Source organism: Falco punctatus (assembly GCF_963210335.1).
Source record: "Falco punctatus genome assembly, chromosome: 4".
NCBI classification, from domain to species: domain Eukaryota; kingdom Metazoa; phylum Chordata; class Aves; order Falconiformes; family Falconidae; genus Falco; species Falco punctatus.
Window position 1 is genome coordinate 14,923,353 of NC_137583.1, and position 27,428 is coordinate 14,950,780.

A 27,428-nucleotide genomic window follows, 5' to 3' on the forward strand; every position below is an offset into this window, starting at 1 on the left:
AGAGCAAAAGGTGGTTTCCAATACTTCATTAAACAAGGACTCACATCTGCCAGTTTGCAGGGAAATCAGGCTGAGGCATCAGAAGTATTGCAGTTAGTGAATTTAATCCTTCTGATGCAATCAGTCTGCAATGCAATCTGATTAATTTTAAAGACTCAAACCTGAAGTCTAGTACTTCAGGTCCAGAGATAAGTAGACAAATAGTATGAAAAAGCAGTCTGCTGTGGGCTTAAATAAACCCTAGACTCCACAGTTCAGGTTAAGATTTCTAAAGAATGTAAGCCAGGTGGATTGATTTAACACAGCATTAAAAAACCATCTGGGAAAGAAAAACATGTACATCAAAAAATAATCGTAAGACAATCTTCTCAGTGTAAAATAATTAGTGGAATGTTTGACATATAAAATAAATTTCTGCACATATACCCACACTGCCACCCTCAGCCTTGCTTTCTCATTTATTTAGGTGAACCTGTAATTGGAAAACAGGCACTTACTCATGGATAACAGTGGAGGTGCTGAGCTGCTGGAGACTTTGACACTGCTGCAAAATAGAGTATGTGTTCGTATGTGTTTGTGCAATGGACACTTGCTGTGCAATATTATCTTGTCTCTACAGATAAATTAGTTGCATCATGCTCCTGCCAGCTTGATTTGTTTGGCTTTTACGGAGTACAGAGTACATGGAGTTTCTTGTGATTGAATCTCACATAAAAGGTAAACCTGAAAGTTTATTCTACACTATGCTATACATCCACCAAGGCAGCTAGAGCATTTGCTGACTTGATGTTAAAAAGAGGGCTATAAAATATACCAGGGAAATCTTGAAACGTCACTCACTTGACATAGCAATAAGAGCCCTGCATTAAGATGCAGAGCTGATTTCCCTGATCCATGAAATTACCTGGATATTTAAGGCATTCTCAAACATAACCAGCACGAAACGTACCCTCCATTCCTGGCACAAGGACACCATAAGTTTTGTGCTCTCCAAGAAAAACAGAGCTCAAAATTACAGAAATAAATATTCTTCAAGAACTTAAGCACAATTTCCTTCCTTTCTTAGGTAAAATGTGCTCAAAGAGTCTTTAACGCTGGAAGGTGGTTATACTTGCTGACACACAACTCGGAGATGCTCAGGTTCTTTGTTGTGAGTTGGTGCAAGTACCTCTTATCATAAAACACAGTGTGGAAAAACCTGTGATCACTTTTGGAGAGGGACATTTCTCCCTCTCATATATAGATGACAGGGCTGGAATAGGCATAGTCTGTTGACGGCTATGAAAAAGATTATGCAGCAATACATTGTATTACTTTATGGTCTGAGAGCTGGGACATGGTTCAGAATTCCTTAGCAAACGTGTATTTCCAGCTGCTAACGGGTATGAAAAGACCCACCTACATTTCCAAAATGTTGGTGAGCTGAGGGTGAGGTATCATTTGCTCCAAAGATCCATCCAATGCAAACACACAGGCTGCACAAATGGGGGAATTTGAAAGGACCATAAGCTTCCCTAGAACACTGTCCTGCAGGCTCTGCTAGCTTAGATTCAAAGGAGTACAGTATCCACAAGGATCAGAGTACAGCAATAATGGAGATACATTTTAGACTATGAACAGCTTCCCATTAGATAACAAGGAAGGTTTCAGTCCAAGAGGCACCACTGAAGTATCCTGACATTACAGTACCTGGTACATCTAACTGAAACTTGCACACATCAGCAGGTTTCACACCAGCACAATGAACATGTATCATTGGTAGGCAATCTTACTGATTTCTATCCAAAATCAGACTGAAAGGGTAATCTTTAAACCTGGTGCATGCTTTACGCATAAAATTTTTTGACATCTCCATAGCAAAGAAAGACCTAAAACTCATACTCAAACTGAGATCCAATATTAGTCTTGAACATGTATTACCATTCCTCCTTCTTGACAAAGAAAGAAAATTTCCTAATCTTTTTCAGATAAATTTTCTCAGTCAGTTTTTGTCTTCAGCTAGCCTAATAGTTCCTCCCATTTTGTAGTAAAGCTTTGCACTGACCCATTTACAGCCAGTACACTTCCCCTGCTTCCTGTAATTATTTTCCTACATAGCAGATACAGTAGCCTGTATTTATACAGGTATACAGAATTATGTACTAATTATACAAAATTATACAAATTGTACAAATTATTACGAAATTATACAAAATACGAATCAAAAGGACTCTTGAAGCCATCTGGTATGTGACCCTGTGCAAAGCAAGATCAGCTACACCTAATTAGCTCCTGACATATGCTTGCCTACCCTACTGAAACAGTCTCCACGAATTCCCTTGGATATTTATTGTGATGCTTTGCTAGTCTTACTATTTAGAATGTTTTTCTAATGTTTAGTCTGTTCCAGAAATTTTAATTAAAACTTTCCTTACAGGAAGATTGGGTTATTCTGCATTCTGATACATGAAGAAAAATACATACAGAAAGACACGACACATTGAATTTAAGGTTCCTAAATTATTTGTAGATCACATAGGTGTTTTTTTCAAACTTTCTGATTCGCAACAGTTTAAATGGAACCAGCTATTTATGTATCTACCTTATTGTTCACTTTAAAGAAGATCTTGATCATAGTAATTTCCTCCCTAATTCAAGTTTTGAAAGCTCTAAGTTCTCTGAAGAAAATAGTTGTTGGCACTTTTGGATGATAAGCATCCCAAAGTGATGATGATAAATTACAGCGTTGCCCAATGACGCAGAAAAGTAGAGAAAAAGCAAACGCTAACCTCTGATTTATGAATACACACTCTTTATTACAGAGTCTAGGGGTTCACAGCTGCAAGAGCAGGCCATTTTCATCTCATTGCTTATTAAAACTGTGAGAAGGAAGCATGAAGGGTGGCTACCATTCTGCAATATATTGGATAGATTAACACTTAATGCACTTTGTCTCCAGTACAAATAAAAAATGATACAGATTTTCTTGCCTTTTTAAGGTCTACATGAGTGTACATTACTGGTCACAATCACAGAAGATGGGAGTTTTGCATCTAGTTTTGCTTATTTGTATTAGTAAATTTTTTCGTATTTTAAGGTAAACAGCCCTATAAACCTTTTCTTTACACAGAAAAACAAATATTGCCGAAAGTATTAAAATAAATCCTGTGATCTACTAGTTAAAACACATTGCTGTTAATGACAAAATTTGCTTTGGAAAGTAGTTAAACTTAGTATTTTACCTATCAAAAGGCATTCCCACTGAAACCCACCCAATGCACTCTAAGTCACAAGCAGAGGAATCTGTTTTGTCACAGTACAGAACTGAATTGCATTACATTCCTTCATCACTCCTCAGCTTCCCAAAGGCTGGGGATTTTCTAATTTCTTCGTCTCTTTATTACCTCTCTGTTAAATATTCAAAGCAGGCAACAAAAAGGAGTAAGAAAAATAAGGTCAATACAGCAAGTTGGAAAGTAGTAAAATATTTCTTACACGCCATCATTTGGTTGTTACAGTTGCCTTAATCAACCCAAACAGCAGCTTTGAGACATCTAATTTGATTTTACAAAGTGCTAACCCCTAGCCATATTTGACTTTCCTTTGATTCCGAATGTAAAAAATAGCCTTTGTCTAATGTTCAGGCATATAATCTAACCACACATGCATTTGCATTATGAGGTAGTGAAACATGGCTGGAGAGCCATCTTGGATGTTATCTATGTTATTACTCAAGTTGAGAGTATAATCATAAATCCTTCTCTTCCCCTCCACCCCACTGTCTTTTTTTTTAGAACAACACTTAAAATCTGCTTTTAAGCTTCACTGGCTCCATTACATTTGAACTTCAGTAACAAGAATGTGATATGAATATATAGAGAGAAGGAATAGACAAAAGGTATATTTTCATAATGTGGTTCAGTTTAACTGTTGCTATAATTAGCTACAACTCATTAGGCAATAAAAAGACAAACAAAGAGATTATGAATGGAAGGGCAATATTTTCTCCATAAAACAAACAAAAAAACTTAAACAGATGCCTCTTTTCCAAGGCTTTCCTTGCATAAATACACCCAGCAGCTTAGAAAAGATATTTTCATGATTGAAAATTTTTACCTAGAAAAAAAACCCTTGTAAACATTATCCTGTGCAATTTCAATAAAAAGTATTTACAGTTATTGTACACTTGGGATTTTTTGATCTCAGGGATAAAATAACGATACAGCAATGGTCTGCAGATGACTAGCTTTGATCTTTTATTAGTGCTTTTAATTGTCTCTTAATTTGTATTCTGCATAATAAGCACTCACCTTCACCGTTTGTCCGGCTTCGGGGCCATCCTGTAAGCAAAGGGAGAAGTCTTGGGTTAGAGAAGCTAACAAGGATCATGCAGCAATTCAGAAATCTTACTCAATAATCATTTACATCCAATTTCACTGTATGCTAATTTAACATGTTTTCCTAGGGACCATTCAACACACAGTTTTTGGACAAGACTCCTTTCAATATAAGGCCACGGCAATGTGAGAAACTTGTCTTTATCTGACCACAAAACCGACAGATGTTATTTTTTATTCTTTCAGATCATATTCTTTAATAGGTAGCAATAGATTTCTGATTCTTGTGAATATAAAACCAGACATGTGAGAATTTAATCAAAGCAGGCTTGCTTAAATTCTTATTCTAATGAAATGAGCTTAGATTCCTGATTTGCTTTAAACAGAGCTCTTTTTTGGTATAGAAACACCCAGCACAAATAACTGAAAGGTCAAGACCAATAACAGATTTAGATGGCTACATCTCTTTGCCTGCATATAAATGGCTGTGAGCAGGAATTACCTGTTTCTATCACAAGCAGCAGGTTACCTGCTGAATGGGGTGATGTGGCTGCCTTCTCTAGGTCAATCCTGCAAGCACTTCTTTGAAGAAAGAGTATGAAGAGTATTTGCTGAAATATGCACAAGTAAGCATTGTGCTTGGGAGAATTTGCAGGCTTATTCCAAAATCTTGCACTTATTAATTATCCACACTTATCTGCTGGTTTGTGTTTTAGTTTTCAATGGCAAATCTGGCAGACTGCAATGCAGTTATTGTACTTTTTTTTATTATTATTATTTTGCATTTATTGCCCCTTGAAGTTTGAAAGTCCTTTTGTCATTGGACTAGGGAAGAAGGTTGAAAGCTTGATAAAACAAACCATTAAACCTTTTTTAGTTGACTGGTTTACGAACCTGAATTGAAATGGTGAGCGAAGTGCTGCAAAAGTGTTTCTCCACCACATTGCCAACCCTTTGCGCTGTACAAAATAAATCGGCGACTTCCTCAGGACACAAGTCACGGAAACGTTCCACTGGCCGGAGAGGACAAACAAGGACATCTGAAGGTGGCATTGTCAAGGCACAAATGCAAGTCTGAGTGGTTCAGAAGGACAAGGGTCTCAGTCCCTAGCCTGTAACTTGCTTCTGATCACCTTTGAACTAGCTAAACTCTTCCTCTCCAAGGATTACAGCAAGAGCAACTAAAATATAAGGCTAAATACGGATAATCATATGATGTTTTGTTCAGAAGTTCCCTCAGATACGGACAAAATAACTAAATTTAGGTTGCTACTGAGACATCTAAAGGAAAGCAAAGTTTTCAGAGACTCAGAGTTACCACTTTGATGGAGAGATACCTGTATTTAAGACCTCTGAATGTCAGAAACATTTCCTTTTGTGATTAAAAATGGGGGAAAGCCAAAGGAATTTAAGATGGGTTTGGGTGTGTGATCTGAAACAGCAGTTTTGCAATGCTTTTGTGCGTATGTGGTATGTATTTTCAAAAATGTTATTCTTACACCTCTAATTTTAGGTACCTAAATGTGAAAAGCTCACACTATGCTTATAGTAGCAGAATGCTTATTTCTATATCACATTAATTACCAATCACAAGGAATGCTCACCTGTTATAAAGATTACATGTTTTTAGAAATACATTAAGATAATTAAGACTATTTCCTTTTAAGTGTGGTGTTCACAACACTGTAAATATACTTTGATGTTATTCTACCCTGGTGACTGCTCTTCATAAGTCAGTGAAAGGAAGCTATAAAGTAAACAATGGAAATACACAGGCACTATTCAGAGTCATCTGATCTGCTGTCTTCACAGGAATTAACATTTGCTATGATTCCTCACTTGAAAGTCAATTTCGTAACATTATTAATAGGGTCCAGAATTCTTAGCCAGAGACTCAGTTGTGTAAATCCAACAAGCAAGTACTTGGGACTTGATTCTTATTTCAATTCCCCGCAGACAGGATTTTTTCTCAGATGTACAGTATTGTGTTTGCAGAATAAAGACCTTAAAATCACCTTTAACACCACTTGAATTTTCAAGACCAAAGGCTATGAAAATTAACAACTTCTTATTTTTCAGTATTGAATTGAGTGTTCAAAGGACTATTTGAAGAAACTAAAGTTCCATGCCATTGTATTAAAGTAATCTTTATTTTCACTGCATCTTGAAGTTTGCAGTTATTCAAGAATATTCTCTATACTTCAGAAAAGGTAACTAGGAGATGTTCTCAAGTTAACAGGTTCACAGAAAGGTTACATCAACCTGATTTTCAGGAACCACATGAGGCATTTGAAATAAAGATTAATACATGTGAAAAATATTTATTTCCATAAACAGAGGCAACATGTTTACATTCACCAAGTTTATCATAGGAATCTCATTTTTAATCCCGATTGGAGAGAAAACCAGACATTTTCTGGAAGAAGTAGGGGCAGGTTTTGACCATTTTTCAGAGTCAAGACGAGGACAGACAAGATTGTAATGGATATTTGCTAAAGCAGAAGCAGATTTTTCAAGCAAGCTCCACAGCTAGTAGCTCCCAACAGAACAAGGGAAGACTGGCCCCAGCTGAAGGTGTTAATTTGAAAATCTGGCCCTCAGGGGTTTTTAGTACAGCATCAGCTATACCATCACTATTCTCTTTTTCTCTTATTACAACTTACAGTATTAAAATTTAAGAAAGGAGAAATATATATTTAGAAAGGAAGAACTTGGAAATAAACCAATCCTGGATGGGAAAAAAAAAAAAAACTAGTTTTGTGGGGTTTTAGTTCTAAAACGCTGTGCCTCTTGGCAAGCTACTGGGCATAATAAAACTCCTGTAATTTATTTGTGCCTTCCCAGCACACCGTACAAAGCACCTCCATAAAGGATGCTGTTGGCTGAACTTGGGGCCCAAGGGAATAGCTGGAAACTTGCTTGGCAGACCTGATTTCCATACCAGGAATAAAGGAATAGAAAAACTAATTAATTTTACTCATAAAAAGAAAATCCATGTCAACACTAAAACAGGAAAAAGGACATTCGTTTAATCTGAGTTCATTTTTCAAAAGGAGAGAAGGGAAGCTTTTACCCTTAGGGCATCTGATACTTAAGTAGATAATTATCCTTCTTCTGCAGCACTGCTTTATTATCATGGGTCAACGAACCATTTATAAATGAAGAATTTCCCCTCACTTACCTCTAGCAAAACTGCTGCTTACATTAAGACAAGTTACCTTTTCTCCTTAAGGATTTTTTCCCAGCAGTTTCTCCACTCTCAGACTTGCACACGCCTCACCAGCGATTGTTTGTTCTCTACCTAGCTCAGGGCCACAGCCACAAGTATGAATTTTTGCATTAATCACGGTTTCTATAACCTTATATTAACACTGTGCTATTTGCTACTGTGATGCATTGTGAAAAACATGGGCTAAACACTGCTTGCAAGAGCTTTTGTTTCCATAGAACATAGCAGAGGGAGAGAGCATGGTGTAAGTGCTGGTTGTGACCAAGACAAGAGATCTGTTTTCTCTTCTTAGTTCTGTCACTAATCTGCTCTGTCGTTTAGGCAAGTTGTCTTTGTACCTCTCTCTCCCTCTCCTGTTCCACACTTTATCTGTCTTATCTGCTCAGATAGCATTTGCCAGTTGGTAGAATGGATGTTTTCTTATTAAGCCATGAGACTTTCTTCTCATGTGGGGCCACAAAGCACTCTTGCAATATCAAATGATGCACCCATAAACCATATTGTTCTGAAAAACGGATTTTCACTTCCTCCTTACATTAGCAAGACACATTTACAACTAAAACTAGATTTTAACCATATTTCTGTCTTTGAATGCGATAAATAATTCAAAAGCACAATCACACACTAAAGCTTCTTTACTGAACTTTCCATCATTTCAAAATAATTCTACAAAGAATAATGATAGAAATTCTGAATCAGAGCTAAATTAACATGAGAATGTAATTAGGACAACATTCAAGTTATATTTAACTATGAATATATAAAAAGGCAAATGTTAGAATGAATTCATGGATTTGAGGTCATTAAGAAAACAACCATTTGCTGCAACTTCAAATTATAGTTTTAACTACAGTTTTTAACATTAGGATAGTGTTTAACTTTATAGCCTGGTCAGATTTTAATCTAAGTTCTCTATTCTTCCTAAGAACCTCAAAATTCTTCCTAAGTTTAAAATTAAATACACTGTTCATTGCTTTCTGCAATTACCCACTGCAAACACTGCTATGAACTACCAATGTGCTTCAGGTGACTGTGTATTAAAGATGCAAGTGAAAGTGATTCTGTACTTATGTCTACATGCAATTACTCCTTAGAAGCATCTACTGCCATCTGAGATGCCTCAGGGCATCCAGCTGACACTCCAGAAGGGCAGAAGTCTTCCGTATGCCCTGTGTCATATCTGTCAACCAGGTGGGAAGCCTGACTCAACTTAGGATATCTGAAATAGCAGTAGGTGCCTATGTTTGGGCAACAGATCCCAGTTTTACAGGGTGGTTCAGCAAGACAAGGGGCTGATACCCAGTAGACATGCTGCATGACTGAAGACAGCATTCTGCCTTCAGAAAATTTGAACTTTGTTTCCTTTCTCTAACCATCATAATTAATAATTTTGTGATTTCTTCATTCATTCTGAACTGTTACTGACTGATGAAGTTTCTATTTTTAAGCTTTGATGTGCACAGCTGTTACTTCCTTTAGATTCTCCGAGTCAGTCTACATCATTAGAGTATGTGCAATTTAGTATGTCAACTTCTCCATTTTAGAGAGTGGCAAACTTTTACACCTTATTATAATCTGTGATCATATATTCCTCTCTCTAGGTCTTACAGGAGTCTCTCATCAGCTTTACTTTTTTCCTAATACCTAAATATGCTTACAGAATTCAATATACATACCCTTATATGCACTAAAAGCTCCATTAAAGATTCATTAAACAATTAGAAATGTCAGTATTTTCCAAAGACTACCAGTAGATAGTAGATGAACTCCAGGTATATTAGTGGAAGTGCATAACCATAAAGTAGTGGTAAAGCAAAAATGGATCAGACCCATTACACTCAAACTGAGATAAAACCCAAGGATGACCTACGATTTCAACAAAATCACTTGTTCTTATATATTTGGCACAATAGACTACTCCCTGCACAACCAGGGGTAGGTAGATTAATGCACCAAAGCCTGTAAGCCTCATCCATATTTCAAATTAACAGCCATGCCTGTTGGTCTGTTAAGATTGTAACCTGTTTGGAAAAGTTCAGGCTAGAGGCCAAGCAGGCACAGTTCGACAAGTTTCTACACACCAGCAGAGCAAGGATGATGAAACACGTGCCAGCTCTCAGCCCCCAACAGTCAAGGCTGCACACATTTCTGTAAAGCTCTTTCACTCTTTCATTGACTTTTTAGACCATAGTAGCTGGAGCCCTTTGAGAGTGGCATTCAGAGGCATTTATTGCCATGTGTTTCTGTACACATTTACATCCAAGTATTGAAGGATATGCTCACACTGGAGATTATGGGTCACTACTGAAAAGTGAGCATTTGTTAACCACACAATGAATTCAAGTTGATCAGACAAAGAGGGCCCAGATTCTGCAAGAAAATCAAAACACAAGGCCAACATTTGCAAGCTGACTACTTCAAATGCAGTTTTCCTTCCACTAATACAGAGTGGAGGCTGAAACTCCAAGGCACAGCAGCAATTTTTATTTGCTTTACACAAATTTTGACTTTGAAGCCTATATTATCATAATTCCATATTTAAGGTCTAATCCAGGCTCTGTGTTTCCTTCAACAGGATTCTGATCAACCCCACAAGATGCCCATTATAAATTTTCACACACAGGTATCAAGGTACACATGTTCTGTAGTTCTGAAACATTGGAAAAGTGGCCTTTGGGGGAGTCAAAAAACAGTAAGAAAACCAAAAGGAAACCCAAAAGAAGTTAAAATTCATTTTATGTGACAAGCTTTAGAACAAAACACAGCTTTTTCCTGGTTAAGTACATTAGTTTGCTATATAGAAAACACTTTCGGTTTTGACTTTCGTTTTCTTTCTGAGTTTGAACTTCAAACAGAACAATTCAAAGATTTATAAAGGAAAAAAAATTAAAAGCTCTCCAGGTATTGACATTCTAACAATAGGAATAAAGTTCCGGGGTTTTTTTTGGGTTTTTTTGTTTGGTTTTTTTTGAGAAACCAGTTAAAAACATTAAAATTGACAGGTTTTCTTAATATGTGAGGCTTTAAAAGAACAAAATACAAGGGGAAAAAGGCAGAATATCTAAAAGTGAAAGAGTAATTACTTCTTTATGAAGCTCCTGCATTTGACCATATTGTTAGTTTTCTAAACTATTCATTACAAAAGGGTTTAACTTAGGAAAATTATTTATTTTCAATGTGTCATGGTCAGGAATCCATAGCTCATGTTGGGTTGAAAATACTGATTTTGTTCAGGAGATCTTTTATAAGATTTTAAAAAGTCTTCCCTCTCACAACAGCACAAAAGTCAAAAATCTCAAAAAAATAATTGAAAAATATAATTTAAAGATTAGTAGTAGTAAATAAGATTTCATAAACTTTTAAAACTCTTGACCTGTTTCAGCATTCTAACATTTTTATACAAAAAGCAGTTTAGTGAATGATAAAATTTTTCCTTAAAAAATTAAGTTTGGGAAACTCATAAAAACTGACTTTTGTATTAATATTTTAGTTTTGACTAACTGGTTCACATTTTTTAAAAACAAACAAAAAAGTGACCCAGACTATGGTACCTAGGGATACTTAATATTGCTTCATGTATTTCATAAGCTTGGGCGAGTAACTTAAAGCACAGCAGCATCTTGGTTGAAAACACCCTAATCATTTACAAAGCAACTCTCACCAAGAACTCCCACCTTGGAGATCAGAGATTTGCTCATTTTAGGATTAGTACAGACTATAGCACCATGGATACCACGACCGCTTCTTTCTAACAGCAGGAAGCATTTGAGAGACACGTAGAGAGGGTGTCCCTTGAGTGAGAGGGCTGCTCAGTGTCCAGTTTAGCCCTCACTGAGGTGTGAAGACAGTACCTTGGTGTGGCTGCTGGGAGCTCAGAGGCCAGAAGAACCAGCTGCAGAAGTCTGCAATAAGTGATTATTTCTAACCATCTCATGTGTCTATATGAAAGACCCCTTCTGCACATCCATAAGCTAGTTGATGGGAATGCAGAAATAATGCACTGTGGGGAACTGGATGAGGGATTCTTCTTTTCTTACACTCTGTTTTACATGAATTTGCATCAAGTGCCCCAAGCAGAGAAAATCAGTCAGAGGAAGCTTCAGGTATTAAAACTCACCACAATGTTGTCCCCAGATTCAACTGAGGAGTGTAGGCAGGGGTATTGAATTCATCATTGCATCTAAGCAGAAGTTTTCTTTGTTCAAAAGCTCTAATTGCTAACAGAAAGAAGTCCCACAGCTCATAAAAAACACAGGAGAATGCATGAGTAATAAAATTTATATAAATGAAAAACAACTGCCAGTCATTTATCTTTTTTTCTGCCCTTGAACAATTCTTCGCATTTTTAAGGCTATGGGAGAAATTTCTCTATACGAAGAAAACAATCATGGTTCCACAGACACTGCCTATAGAAGGAGTTAAGAAGGAAGTGAAAACAGCTGAAACAGTGCATGCGTATACATGTGCAAGACATCAGAAAGCCTTTAAAAATTAATCAAATACATATTCTGCAACAATACATCAAGACATGCGTTCAGTCCCCACTAAACCCTCTGAATTAGGAGATGCATAAAACCGTAGTAATGCATGAACTGATGTCTACCCCCCAGGACAAATCTTACTTGGGACAGAGTGACTCACTTTTGGAAGGAAATCTCTAGAGGCTATTTGGATTAAGAGTGATCATCTCATAATAGGAAAAGTTGGAGGACCACTCTTCCATGAGTTTTACATGTACAACTGGATTTAAATATATTTTAGAAGGCTGCTTTGGTACAATACAGGAAGAACTTGTTAGTTTGGGAGAAAACTTAGCTGTGAACAATAAAGATGATTAAAAACCAATGAAAATGCAATGAAATTACAATAAAAACTTCAAAATTGCTTCTTACTGTTAAACCCACATACACTGCATTTTTTAAATATTGCTATGGCACATCTCAGCATTAATAAAAAAGTAATTAAGACAAGAAAATTATCTAAACATAGTTGATCTTGATAAGGCAGCTCAGTACATGTTTACACTAATACAGAAAACCAGATCTATTCAATAAAACAGAGAATTAGTGGTTCCAGTGGAACCAAGAGCAATCAGGATAAATCTTTGACATGGATCTCTCTGTACTATAAGTTTTAAGACCACAATGCAGCTTTTATATAGCATGTTTTTTTACTCTACCTGATCTTCTCACCCCACTGAAGCTACTTAAAATAGCTCTTCATGTCAATGAAACATGCAACAGTTCCAAGAAAGGAACAATAAATATTATTTTACTTTTTCTGTAGAAAAAAGGCAATACATTAAATATAGAAATGGCTTATAGTCTAAACCATGCTAGATAGCACACCAAAGTACAAAGTACTGCTACTCAAAGCACAGCTACTCCACAAGACAGAGGGCCACAGCAGGGAAATGTGAGATTTGGAACTGTTCACTTTTCATTTTAAACAAGTCTTTCGTATATTTGATATTCCCTTTAAATGCCTTTAGGGTATGTCAAGTAGGTCAACTGAAAGCTCAGTTCCTCATAGCAAGTGGTATTTTACTGTAGGATTCGTCCTTTTCTGCTAGCTAGTGACCTCAGGGGCAGCCTTGGGCAATAGCAGGTGCCTAAGTGGAACCACAGTGAGAATAGCCGTGGGAGAATTCGTGGCTCAGAAACATGCCTCTGATCCAAGTTTCATTTGGTGGAAATTTACTGCAGATCTAAACTTACATTTGTACTAGGAATCATGATCACATTCTAGAATCACGTTAAGCTTTTGATCTTAGAAGACTCAAAAGCAATAACCAGTGGCTGAATTGGAAATGTAGAAGTTACAATACAAAAGGACTTCATCTACAACTGCTACGATGCTCTGAGAAGATCATGTAAAAGAAATACGTCTGTACAACAACCCAAAAGTACTATGCCTATATTCCTCCAGACGATATATCATATTTCTAAATATATAATGGAACTATTCATAATTACATGAAGATATCTATGCACATATACCAATTATACATGTACAAGACCGCTGAAATAAACAGCCATGCCTGAAGCTGACAGGAGACACCAAACAACATCTGGGGTGCAACACACACAGAGCATTTTTTTTTTGCCTAAACATTGGAGCAATGGCATTTGCCATAGAAACTAATACGTTCATGCAAAGCAGCTCAGCAGCTACAAGTCTTGTCCAAATGATCTGCACCACCAGAAGACTGCACTGAACTGAATTTACCAAAGTTAACCCTGCTGGAATTGCAACATGTCATTGGAAAGCCTCATTTCAAACAGAGGAAGTAAGCTCATGATCCAGCCTCTGCACCTGAGAACAAGCAGCAACTTGTGAGAAAATTCTTCAGCACTGAATCTTAATTAAAGCTGTGGCATCATTTTATATAAAAAATAATGTGATCGTTATGAAGTTTATTCTAGCTCATGATTCAGGAACAATAGTTAGGGAATAATTAATTACTAAATATTAGTTATGACAAATTTACTTTTTTGTAATTCATTGGATGCCATATTCCAGGCTTTAAGTTTTATTGGAAACAAGATTTAACCTGGTAGAAAGACACCATAGAATGTGTTGGGAATTAAGGTTCTGTACAAACCATAAGCATTACTGACATTGTTGTCTATGGTACTTGAAAGCACAATCTTTTTTGCTCCTCTGGGCATCTATGGCAGGACACACCAAAAAAACCCACAACCCAACAGATAAATATTTGGTGAACCTCCCTGGGATTTATCTTGCTTAATTTTGAAAATAAATTGTTTGACCAACAGAGCAAACCATTGGATATGGAACTGTGAAAAGGCAGTCCTTTATGGCAGCGCTGAAGTACCTTGCTGCTTAGGAAGTTTCACTCCTCCCATCCTATTCTGTTTTCTCCAGAATTAAGTTATTTCAAGGAGGGTTCCATTGGACCTACTGCTGGAGAAGCTGATAACAGGTCCACTTTCTCCAGCTACCTGTTGATGGCAGATGAGCAAGAGCTTTGTGCGTATTCTTTATAGCTCTGCACTAAGCCTATGCCAAACAGCACACAGGAAGATGAGCTTGTGGTAGCACATGCCAGACAAACAGTGCCTTCATTTCATAACCAGTGGAGCATCAGCTGGAGGAATGCAGTACAAGATCAATTATCAGAGTATCACAGGGGACAATGAATATGTTTGGATAATCAAGGTTTCAGGTAATGAAGGTAATTTTGAAAGTAATTGATAGATAATGAGGAACATGAATAACAGGGAGCCCTGGAAAACTGAATTTGGATAATTCAGACTGGTTTACACTAAGTGTATTCCTCAAAGAATATTGTAACATATGCTGGAATTTTCAGGGTTTGTAAATGGAATAAACCACCTGATTCCCATGAATTCTTTTGAAGCGGTTTTCTACCTAGTTCTGTTAGGGCATTCAGACAACTGCTCCAAATAAAGTTAATGGAAATCTGTGTTTACCTTAAGTTGGAAGCTCTCATGGCATATTTTGCACGCTTAGTTACTGAAATTGCTTCTAAAGCAACAGGAAGGGCTATGCTGTTCCAAGGAACTATTCCATCAGAATACAATGGGCCTAAATTACAAAGAAGAGAAAGAAACTCTCTTGCAAAGAAGAAATGCTCTCTACACCTCTTGCAGGAACGGCTTAGCCCTCTGTAATAACATCAGCACCTTTAGTAACAGTCTGGAAAACAAAAGAACCTTCTATCTGCCTTATGAAAGAGCTGTTGAGCACATTTGCATAGCAGAAAGGCAAATCGTAGTGCCCTCGCCCTGCAAGACCACATCTTTGCTGCTGCACCTAATAATAATAATTCTCAGTGTATTTCCATCAGTTCCTCTGAATGTTTAAAATTGAAGTCGTCCATGATGAAGAACCTAGACGATTACCTTTTCTGCATTGGCAGTAACATTTAACACACAGTTGAAGTAGATGTAGTAGAGAGATGACTTTGCAAGTGAAAGTTTATCATTGGTTTTGCAAATGTTATTGCTACTTTGCTGTTTAGCAGGACCTACTGGAAACAGTACTGTTGACATCCCAAGTTCTACATTATTCACCAGTAAAGCCCAGGAGCATGCACATAACCCTCCATGCATTCAGGAGAGAAGTGGTGACCCTTCGAAACAGTAATAGTTGGTGAATGAGAACACTGAAAAGGTAAACAAGGGAAATGTAACTGGGGACTGATAGAAGTATTTCAAAATGAAGAGGAATATAGCAATAGCCTCTGCAGTTTATGTATCTGGGGATTAAAACAACCAGTTTTAGCAGTGCAGGGAATCAGCCTTCGCTCAGCTGCAGCAGAGAGAAAGGTGGGGTGGAAATACCAAAGACCTTACGTAGTGTTTAAACAGAGACTCAGAGGCAGTCTAACAGGAAAAGAAATTATTTTAAGCCACTATTCTTTAGCTACTTAACTTTCACAACTTATTTCATATCTGCTTTAACACAAAAAGCTTGATATCAATAAGAACGTTCACAGAAAGTGCATGTGTTAGGGCAAAATTCTCCCAGAGGTGCATTTTCCCTCACCTGCCAGGGGACTCAGTCTTCGGATAAGTCATACTTAAAGGCTGAGGAAATGTAAAACAGCCGTAGAGTAGTTAATCACAGAACTACCGATATTAAGCCCTCCTTTTAATACAAAAATAAAACTCAAGCAGAGATGGTAAAACATAGTTTACAAAGCACCAGAGACAATGAAAGCTATAAAGGAGAAGAGAATCAGAAAGCAGTTCTCCTGCCGTTTTTCACTTGCATAATAAGCCCTCTTGGATAACAACAGGGCCCTGAATCATGATTGCTTCTGTAGATGTTGTTCTAATACTATCATTGTCATTAACGCTCATTGTTCCCAGCTCTGTGCATCATAGCTAGGCATTTCAGCCTGCACAGTACATAAATTCATATCCTCATCCAGGACTCTTGCAATATTCAAGAACATGAGAATGAAGAAGACAAACTAGCAGTTTAACTCTGAATAACCTTATTTTGTGTGAGTGTCATCTGAAACCATTACTTTAATGTGATTATCTGTTTTTATTATTTCCTTTCTGTGGACTTGGAATAAAGACACAACTGAGACTCTCTCAGACACGGTCATTGGCATCATTACAGTCTTTCTGCTGTCATAACAGAGATCTGATCTGTAAATCAAGTTAGACTGTAAGGGCTACTGAAGAGCAAGCACTCTTTATCATGCTATTACATACCCAAGCTACCACTTCCTCTGGCTCACTGAGTAAAACAGACTGGTTTAGTTCCTTTACATAACCAGAGGAGTTCTTAATGCACAGATTATTGACTTACTGGGGTTTTATCATGTCCCAGTGTACCAGGGGATTCCTTAATCCAGGACTTCTTTACATGATCTATTTTCATGGGTCTTTTTATTGTCACAGTCTGTCATTATAATGATTTGCAAATCCAGACCCAGCATACGCTTAGCTCTTTAACAGTTGCTCAAGGAGGAGAGCAGGAGAAGGCATTTCCTGTCTTGTTTGCCCTCTTGCACTCCATAAACACTGAACCCCATCACATACAGCATGATAAAATCCCTGCAGGGCTGACTGCAGCAGGGAGTTGAGTGACACAACGTTGGCTTTCTGCCAAGAGCATTTCCACATCAGTCCATCACCTTCACAAAATTGCTGGGATGAAGATCCTCTTTTGCTGCTCTTCACAGAGGTCAGCCTTTGTGGGGAGGCACAGAAGACACACACAAAGAGCCAAGTAATCAGACCAGTGCTCTGCAGAAACAGGAGTCTCCAAGAGCAAATATAGATCTCAAAAGGGTCTGCTGCACATCAGTTACTAGTAAAAGCCACCAATGTCTGATTCCTTCGCTGATACTACTGAAAGTAGCCAAAGATGTTCATCCCTAGTTCAGGGTCAGTGCTGGGAAAAACAAATGTTCCAAAGCAAGTGGGTGTTGTCTCAGAACTGGCAAGGGAAGACCCTGAATGTCGTGCAGTTCTGAGATCAACAAAAAACTCAACAGAACAAGGGGTATGAAAAGATGTTTTCAGAAGTGAAATCTCCTATGTCTCCCTCTGTGAGTTTCTGGTCAGTAGAGACCTGAAGCTGCTCTTCTCCCTTCCACTCCCTCCTCCAATTTATTGAGACACAATTGCACAGGCCCAAAGAGAAACATCCACATGAACCTCAATACCTGCTGGAAGCTCCCCGAGCACTGTACAGTGTGAGGACAGGGTTCAAGGTCATCAGATGCTTTAGGCTGAGGTCCATCAAGGCAAGCATCTGCTTTTACAGCCCTTCAACCCTGACATCCTACCTGACCCTCATTAATAGGTGTTTCCCTTGCCACTGTCGGAACTAGTGTGGGAAACCTGCAAGACCGCTGTGCACTCCAAATTAATCGCAGGCCTAAAAGTCTCACTGGAGCAAGGTCTGAGTAGCTGTTAGCACTTCACAGCACGCCTACATACCCCCAAAGATTTGGGCTGTGATCTCTGGTTTGGACCTCTCAGTGTCATCATAATATAAGCTGATAACAACAGTATGTCACTGTCCTTGTTGCTAGCAGACAGTTCCCTGGAGTGAAGAAAAAAAATGGTTTAAATCTGACATGTTTTCAATGTTAAAAAAAGAAAGCAAGTTTATAAAAAGAAAAAGCCAAACCAAAGAAAGATGACAGTACTCCAACTGCATCCTTGATGCAAGGGAAAAAACTGATGTTGAATTTGGTATCACAAACTTTGTTCCAGTAAGTAAATTTGTAGATCGCTCAGGTTTTTCTCTAAATTACAAGCACACAGAATTCTTGGGGGTTTATGACCACCATCAAAGCCGTCTTGCTGAGAAACATAGATGTCTTTCTCTCTCCGAAGGTCACAAAGTAGATATCCCATATCTAGGGGCTGAAAAAGCAGGAACATTTGGTACTCCTCCAAATGAGAGCATCTCCACTGTCATTTGTTCAGCTTCCTCTTGTTAAGCTGCTGGATGTGAATCACCCAGTGACCTCTCAACATGTCAGTGATGGCTGTGTACACTGTTATAAAACTCACTCTTGCAAAAGCGATGTGCATGGTTGTTGCTCTGGAAATTAAACACATGTTCTCTACAGAGTCTCCTTGAATGTGCCTGTCTGCATTTCACATGCAACCCCATGCTGCTACTTACCACTGGTGTGAAAAACACTTGCGAATCATTTTTCCTGGGCTTTACATTACTATCTTAGGTTTCTTATCAGGCCAGTCAGAAACTGGTGGCACAGTCATTCCTGGCTGCATGTCACTGATACAGAACAGAAGACACAAGAGATGCCTAAGTAGAAGCAAGCAAACTAAAAGCAGTATAACTAAAAAAGGCAGAAAACACTGCTTTTCAGTTGTTTATAGGAACTTCAAAGTTCTCCTCAGTTATAAATCATTCTGAGCTACCAGTCTGCCTAAGGATGGCTGTGCTTTTGAAGGTGAAAGCTTGAAGATCAGACCTTGGGTGATAAAAAGAATGTTGGTTCCACTACAGACAGTAGATTGCAAAGGAGATAAAATGGTGTCCAAGAATAGGATAGATCAGGCTGAGATGTTTTTGCCATGCAACTAGTCACCAAGAGATAAAAGTGCTTCTATAGGATAGATTTTCAGTAGGGTAGAATTTAAGGTCTTTTAAGTCACATTTTCCATCAGAAAGAGAAAAAGTAAATAAAAATTCCATTTGACTACCACTTTCTTAAGACGGGAATGAAAGTAACTAAATAAAACCCTCAATCTTTTAAATCAAACTTAAAAAAAAAAAAAACACCCTAAACAAACAATGAACAATTTAAAAAAACCTACACATTTGCAGCCATGACGCCAGAGCCAATTACATTTGTTCTACTAATTTTTAAGTGCAAGATTAGCAGTTATCAATGGAGATAAAAAGCCAAAGAACTATATGAGGGAAGGGAAATTGTTCTGTAGCAAAACATGCTCAGGATGTCCTCAAAAGAGGAACCAAAAAGCAATTCAATGTTGATTCAGTCTCTTCTGTTCCAGAAGAGGCTCATCAGACTGCATATGAAAACAAAGAACTGGCTCATAAAACTTTCAGACAAACTACATTTAGAAAGCTTTATAAAAAAAAAAAAAAATCAGCCTTTTCTGGGAAAAAAAATTGATTTGTATGCAAATATACCCCAGCATTTGTCACCAAAACTAAAGGATTTTGAAGTGAGAGCTTTTTTGAATATAAAGTTTATCACTGCTTTGATGAAATGAGATGCCAGCTGCAAGGTTGCTGCTGTCTCCTTTAATACCAATTAAAAGAATGGAGAATGGAGCTCTAGCTTGTGCTCACAGGCAGAGCTGACACCACACATGTAGCACAACTTTGACACCTAAGCCTCCAGTGGCAGCAGCCAAGACATCAAGGGGCCTACATTTAAAAGTAAGCCACTAGACTTACTGGCAGCCTCTATGACCAGAAGCATTACAAAATGCATGAAACACATATTATTTACAGTAATTTAATGTTTTCCAGTGAGAGGAGGAATGGGGAGCCAATGTTTGAATAGAATAAAAAGCACAGTTGCTTCCAAGAAAGAATGGGCAGATGTGTCATTGTACATTTTAACCTTCTTTCAGTTTGTTCAGAAGAGTGTGTTTGCCCTTGGATGTCCCGGATGGTTTCATTTGACCCTTCTAGCCAGCAAGGACAGAGCAGGAAAAAAGTACTACAAATTGTACCCAGTAGCCATGCCTCCCTACCCAAGCACCAGGGAAGGGACAAGTCTTCCAGCACACTTTAAAAGTCAACAAGATCAGACAGAGCTCAAAGCCATGGGGTCCACATGTCAGCAATTCTGTCTTACAGGTCTCAGATCTGGAAACATTTGATAATCCCTCCATTCTTTTTAATTACACACTCTACATTTTTATCTGCACTTACAGAAATCGTGCAATAATGAAACCCTGCAAGGAGGAGCTTCTTCCTCTCCCAGTAATTTTGAACCTCAATAAGTACTGGAAAATTCAAAAGACTTGCTCAGACTCAGAAAACTATCCAGACTTCCAGATGCTATCACCATTGCTCTGCAATAGTCGATTGCTAATTGATTTCCTTTAAAGTTGTGTAAGCTATACATATATAGATGTGTACGTGCATTGAAACTCAAAGTGTGTTTCCTTGTTCAGAACTCCAATATCAGAACTTCTACGACCTCCCCAAGTGTGCTCTAGGACAACCTTCAGGACAAAAGTAAATTAGTTTTGACAAAGCAGTACAGATTACTAGAGTAGTGAACATGTTAACACATAATTTTTTTAAAAAAATATTTTCTTGCCTTAACTCATATAGCCACACAATAGTTGTGTTTCAGAGGATAACATTTCTGAGACTGGCAGTGATCTATAAAAAAAACCCCAAACAACAAAAACTTGCCAACAACCACAGAACTCTCACTTGGAGGTTTAGCTTACTTACCTACATGTACACACCTGTTTCTTGTGTTTGCATGCTATAAAGATGTTCCAGAAACAGGTAAAGGCTAAAGTAATAAAACATCATTTTGAACACATCAGATAAAAAAAGTTCCCACAATGGCAAGCACAATGCAAAAGAGTATATCTGCACATTATGGCAAGGAAAATACTGTGGAAGTAGATGTCAAGAAAATGGTTTTATCTTGATTAAGTTTCCTCAAGGAGGACTTCAAAACATTTTTCTGAAATATAGCTTAACACTGATGGATAAAAAGCTGGGCTGAGCAGCTGGGACATTTGCACCCCCCTTCTCCCACAACTTATCTATTGTGTAGGTAGCATAGGTGATAGCACATCTGGATCACTCACTTTGCTTTGGGCACATGCAAAAAACCCACAAAGCATGGCTGGTTGTACTGCTGACTCATGGGAGGCTGTGCCCAGGGAGCAGAGACATGGACAGTCAATGGCATGCATCAGCTCCACTGCAGGCAGCAGGACGCAGCAAGGCAGGGATGCAGCCCTCAGCCTTGTGTGATATACCTTACCAGTACCCTAGTGTATCCTCCCAGTGCTCATGGGCTATCTCATAGCACAAAAACCATGCCATTAGAAAAGTGCAACTAAAAAAAAAAATCTAACATACTACATTTTGTATATTTAACTACAGAAATAGATGCATGCACAGAAAAAGCCCCTTTAGAGTTATCAAACAAGTTTTGAAACCCAGTTGCTTCAGCATGGGGCACACAAATCTTCTGCAACAGCTAAAGATCTTGACTGATGGCAGGAATGCCACACTGATATTGTTCTGTTTTCCACACAAACATGCACAAGGCAGAAACAGTTCTGGATTTCTAGTTTTACAAGGTAGTTTTACTATTCAGAAATGCTAACCCTTGAGATAAAGCAAAGCAAAAAAGGTTTTCCGAGATAAGAACTATTTTTAGCTAAAAGAATGCTAAAAAATCCCACCGAAAAGGTAGAGAAGAAAGGACCCTGGGATCCATCCATCCTGCTCCATATAATCCCCAAACAGGCTCTGTGCAATAATATATTACTATTTAATACTTTTGCCTTAGATAATTTAGTACAGCACTGGATGTTGCAAAACCATTTGACCTCTGCATTTTTTTTCTCTCTCAATTTCCACAAAAACTGGTGACTTTTCTCTAAGGAAGTAAGGCATACAAGTTAATAAGTTGAGTATCATTTCATCCTCACATGATAAAACTTCATAAAGAATTCTTAAAAACACCCAAACAACCAACAACAGAGAAATCCGAAACAGAAGAAAATCATTAGTGCTGGAGTTTCAACAGAGGGCAAGAGAGATGGCCTCACTTGGAGCACAGTCCCTCACTCAGAAAAATCAAGGGTATCTATTGCCTTTTTTACAGATGCAGTTTGGAAAACCCATAAAAGCAGTTGTAACACCAAGTCAGGCAATGTAAATACTCAGGTATATGTCCAATTAATTCAGCTTTAAAGATTGGTGCAGTCTATCTCTTTATAAGCAGGCAGGGTGCACACAGGTTTTGATACATATGCTTGATGTATTTACCTTTGAAATCTGGCACTGCTGGTGACTGTTGTTGTTCAACCGAAGTGTACGTATGCAAAAGCTAGATCATTTTTGTCATGCTGTGCTGTGTGTAGCTGCACCTTTCAGACTAAATATCTATACTGCTGAAGAAAACGCCCTTTTTCTTTTGAAGTTGGAGAGCACAAGCCTCAAAGGTTCATTTCTTTGCAAAGACTAAGGCCCTAATGAGCATAACCAACACACTATTGCACCAGCTCCAGAGTTACATACAAATATATCTAAGGTAGATCTTTGTCAATACATCTTATAGCACAAATCCACATTGCAGAGAATAAAGTTGGTATAAACTATGCTTTCATATATTACTTCATATTGAAAGAAATATTGGTGACCTTATCCAGCATGACTGTTATAACAGTAATAAAACTGAATCTTGGAAGATTACACTTCTGGTCAAAGTAGTAAAATGTGACCTTATGCTATTCAACGTTGACATTTATAATATTAATACAGACAAAAAACTGCATTAAAATGATGTTAAGTGTCTAGCTTTCAAGCACAACAGCTAAGAAATTTAATCTGTAAGAAAGACTTCTTCACCAACTCTCCATTTCGCATTTCACCATTGCAACATATTGCACAAAATACTTATAGCTGTCCAGAGGATCTCAAATCTGAAAGTCTGGGCTCCTTAAATAAAAATCTGCTTGTATCTCAGCCACAGGGATCACGGCAGGGGTGACATAACGTATTGTCACATCTACAGTGTTCATACATTGTGCCCTCATTATAAAACCAAAAATAAAAAAAAAAAACCAAGATCAGGAATTCATCTTTGACCACCAGACTACAAGAATGAATTTTTTCACAGCCATTTTTTAGTATCACAGCAGCACGTTAATTTTCAACACAGAGGAAAAAAAAAAAACAACACCTGTCGTGGTTTAACCCCAGCTGGCAACCAAGCAACAAACAAAACCAAACCTAGTCTCAGGTCAGCAAGGAAGATCGAGGATTCTGCAGTCCCACGTACTGTAAACTCCCACTGATTTCACTAAAAATACAGGACATACAGAAAGAGCAGCGTATCAGAGCAGAGATGTGCACTGCAGATCTCAGAACAGAATGAGGTCTGGAGCTATTTTGGGATTTAGCAAAAGTTGAAAGTAGAGCTATCTGACATTCTTTTTTTATTTTTCTTCTGTAGTTGGTGTTTATTCACAGGCAAATACTGCTGTACTAAAAAAAGATTTTTCAGGGTTACAAGACAATTTCTGGTTTTAAAATAATAACAACAACAATAATAATTTAAAGATTCCAGAATCTAAGTGATCTCAGATCAGGCAACAGTATGGTGATTTGAGCATTCATTTGAAGATCTGTCTCATGTTATGAGTATCCTGACTGTTCTGTCCTGTGTTACATGTTCACAGTGATTTTTAATAACTAAATTCAACAGCCATGTCAGTAACAACAAATAGCAGGACATCAAACATTTTTTTCCTAGATCAGAACTCTTATTTTCTGGCCAGCCTAAATTTGCAAATATGCCTAATTTTAACAATTCTGCAGATTAAATGAGAACACTAATGCTTCCTGCTATGTTGGCAAGTTGCAAATTTCTGTTTTAAATTTCAGACAGAAAGTGAAAAACATTGGCTTTTATTATCCAAGTTGCGTAATCTGTAAAGAACTATGATTTGCATCTGGTAAATGCTGATACGCATGTTTAGCAGAGCTAAGCAACGGCAGCTCTGTGAAGAGTGTGGAATCTACCCCCACTCCCCCCACCCTGGCCTGTAGGCCAGGCATCGCAAAATGAAGCTTTACGGGTAAAAATAAACAAAGTGGGTTTGTCATCAGAGTGGCAGACAACCATGCCTATTACATTTCAGTAATCTAGAACACAGACTTTGGTTTTTTTAGGCTATAACTGACAGAGCTGCAGCTCTCCTGTAGTAAGGGTGACACTTCATCTCAACAGCAGCTTCACCTCAAGACATCTTTTGGGCATGCACACTAGTCATACTCTCTTCCCAGACCATACAGCTTTGCTGGAGCACCTCGACATCACATTTGTGCAGGAGATCTACTGCTCTTCTGCCTCGACAGAAGCTGTTCCCCCAGGGATGGGTTGACAGTGCAGTGCTCAGTGTCTATGCAGATCCCTTGATTTTGTTCCCTTTCCCTCTCAGGGGTGCAACTGGGTCAGGCTTTTTTTTTTTTTTTTTTAATTTCCTTTTTAACACATTTCAGCAGGTTTTTCCTAATCCAACCATATTCCTGCCTCATCTTCACATAATGTGCTCTTTTAACAATGCATAATGCTCAGCAGGCCCCAACACCTGGATATAAAAGTCTTCTTTCTTTGCTCTTTAGCTCTTCTCCTACGTTATTTGCATCCCACTATGATCCATCTCCTCTTATTTATGAGGACAGAAATGTGACTGGTAAGGCATGTTATGAACTAGAGTTTTTCACAAAAAATCTGCCAAGCCCTCCATGGCCAAACTAATTATAACTGTACTCTCTCAGGCTTGATGAAGCTAAATGGAGACATACAAACTGTCTTTGAAAACAGAAAAACATGCAAGTGAAAAATGTTCATATGGAGAAATATGCATAGAGCATTGAGGCTTCAGGAGCAGCAGTTTATAGACCCAGTTACTACTACATGCATTTTAAATTTGAATGCCTCCTCAGTATTCATGAAGTGTACCACAGTTCAATAGTTGTTTTCATGAGTTGTGCCTTCATTAGGTGAACAACATTAAACACCTGGGATACTGTTCAAACTAGTCCTAAGGGGCAAATTTTCATGAAAAATGAGCTGAGATAAATTTTACAACTGAAAAAAAAAAAAATCTCAATTTTGCAATGGTAAATTTACTACTTGTTTCAAAGAAATAAAATAAAGCAACAAAGACACAAAGTTAATATTAGTATTACTTCTACAAAATCCCCACAGAAATGCTTTCAGTTGGCTGTGCAAATCAGAACACTTTCAAATACCAGAAGGAGAGTAAATATTTATTGACACGTGCTTTTTTTTCCCCCTTCAGGTTAATGGGGTTAATTCCTCGCTATCTTTGGAAACTTCTCTATATTCATTATCAGGGTGACTTCTAATGCCTTTAAGGCTAACAGTAACTTACAGATTTTGTTCAAATCTGTTTCCTTTTTCCCTAAGGCTTGCAGCAAGCTTGATTCAATTCTTATTTGGATAAGGTTCCATTGGAGATGTTACCAAATGTACATTTTTGTCTGCCCTCTCTCTCATTGGGAGCCTGCTTCATTCAGCACTGCGCAAGTGCCTCAGTGCACACACAGCCCTCCTGCTCAGCCAGCCACAGGTGTTTTCCCACCCAAAAGCTTTGGGAAGGCACAGAGACAGCTAACTGCAAAGAAGTCCTCTGGCCTTGCAGGCCTGCCATGACTTCCCACAGCTCTGGCCATCCCCACTGCATACATGAGAAAGGTTTATTCCCCTCTGGATACTGCTATCAGGACAAAGAAACATTTTATATATGGGGTTTTCTTCTCTTCACTCACAGTTAGCCCTGTCCAAATGGGTGTTAACCTTGACAGCTTACCAAACTGTAAAAAGACTTAAAATACTTTGGACTGGAGGACTGACAGCTCAGGACTGGATATCAGCCTGATATCAATGACTGTCATACAGCCTGGCTGAGTCAGGGCAAGTCTTTTTCAGCTGGCTCCATACAATCTGGGCAGCACGACAATTTCAGTCACATGCCCTGCAGAGAAATATTGACATCACCTGCACGGCAAAATGACACTCATGCCAGAGGCAATAAGGACACAGACAGACTTACACCTCCATTTTGTTCAGACACCAAGGTCATAGAGAAGACATGGTGGAGAAGAAGGAAGAAGGGGCAGGACAACAAGCCTGCTAATCCTAAAGGCTGGTTTAATCATATGCAGGAATATTCAGCATGTGGTCCTTGCACCTGGCATATTCCCCCAAGCACTACAACAGTTGAAAATAGGGAAAAACAGCTGTATTTTGAGATAATTCTAATAACAATTACTATTTCCATAAACCTTTGTTCTAGTTTCTTAAATCACTGTTGCCCCCTTCTTCAATGACACCATCGCAGTAAGATAATACTGTCTAGCTGAGTAATATGCATAGATGCACAAACGCCCCTAGCACAACAGAAGCTCTCCAGATATTTTCTTCTCTGCCTCTTTTTACTATCTTTCTGTTTCATTATACCCTAAACAACTCTTCCCTCGGGAGACCTTCCAGCTCTCTTCCAAGCAGCCACAGAGACTTTCATACTTAATAAAACATAAAAATTAAAGCAATGAATATTAGAAATATCCGTCTTACTCGATTACCTAGTCCACAGTGAACTGTAACCCTTTGAATGAGGTTGACTAATCCCATTAGCTGGTCAAGCAATTTTCTCTACTGCGTCTAGAAGTACAGAGCTCACTAGAAAATACATTTAGAACCATGCTCAGCCTTTAGATTAGATTAAGCTGCCTATACAACTCCAAAGCGTTTTTCTAAGGTTTAAGACCTGTATAGTAATCCCTGTATTTTTCACAATTCAGCAGGTATGCAGTGCTCCTAAAAATCACTACAGGCTTGCTTTCACTTAAAGGTTAGACCCTCCTCCAAAGTACCAATTATTACGGAATTACAGGCCAAGGGAAGAAGGACTTTCTTTATAGATTACTAAAAAGATCTTTTTCCTTATAGTGAGAAAGAATTTTCCCAAGTTTGATTTATTAGCAGATTCAAGGTAGGCTTGAACAGGAGCAGGCTGGCTTCTCTGGATTGCATTACAACAGCTGCCAACCTTGCTGTGCCCGAGGTTGCAAACTTTGGTTCAAGTCCGGTCCTCATTCATGTCCTCATGACTCTGTGA

General features: G+C 38.2%; 1 protein-coding gene across 3 annotated transcripts in view; it reads right to left on the minus strand.

Annotated features, from left to right (window-relative positions):
- The window catches only part of FHIT (fragile histidine triad diadenosine triphosphatase), a 661,182-nt gene that overhangs the window by 144,582 nt on the left and 489,172 nt on the right, over nucleotides 1-27,428 (minus strand). For all 3 annotated transcript variants that reach the window (XM_080382945.1, XM_080382944.1, XM_080382946.1), the window contains 2 exons: nucleotides 5,211-5,356; nucleotides 4,290-4,319 (listed from right to left, as the gene is read on the minus strand). In XM_080382945.1, the coding sequence (XP_080239071.1) occupies nucleotides 4,290-4,319; nucleotides 5,211-5,356 (176 nt within the window). The remainder of the gene's footprint in view (nucleotides 1-4,289; nucleotides 4,320-5,210; nucleotides 5,357-27,428) is intronic.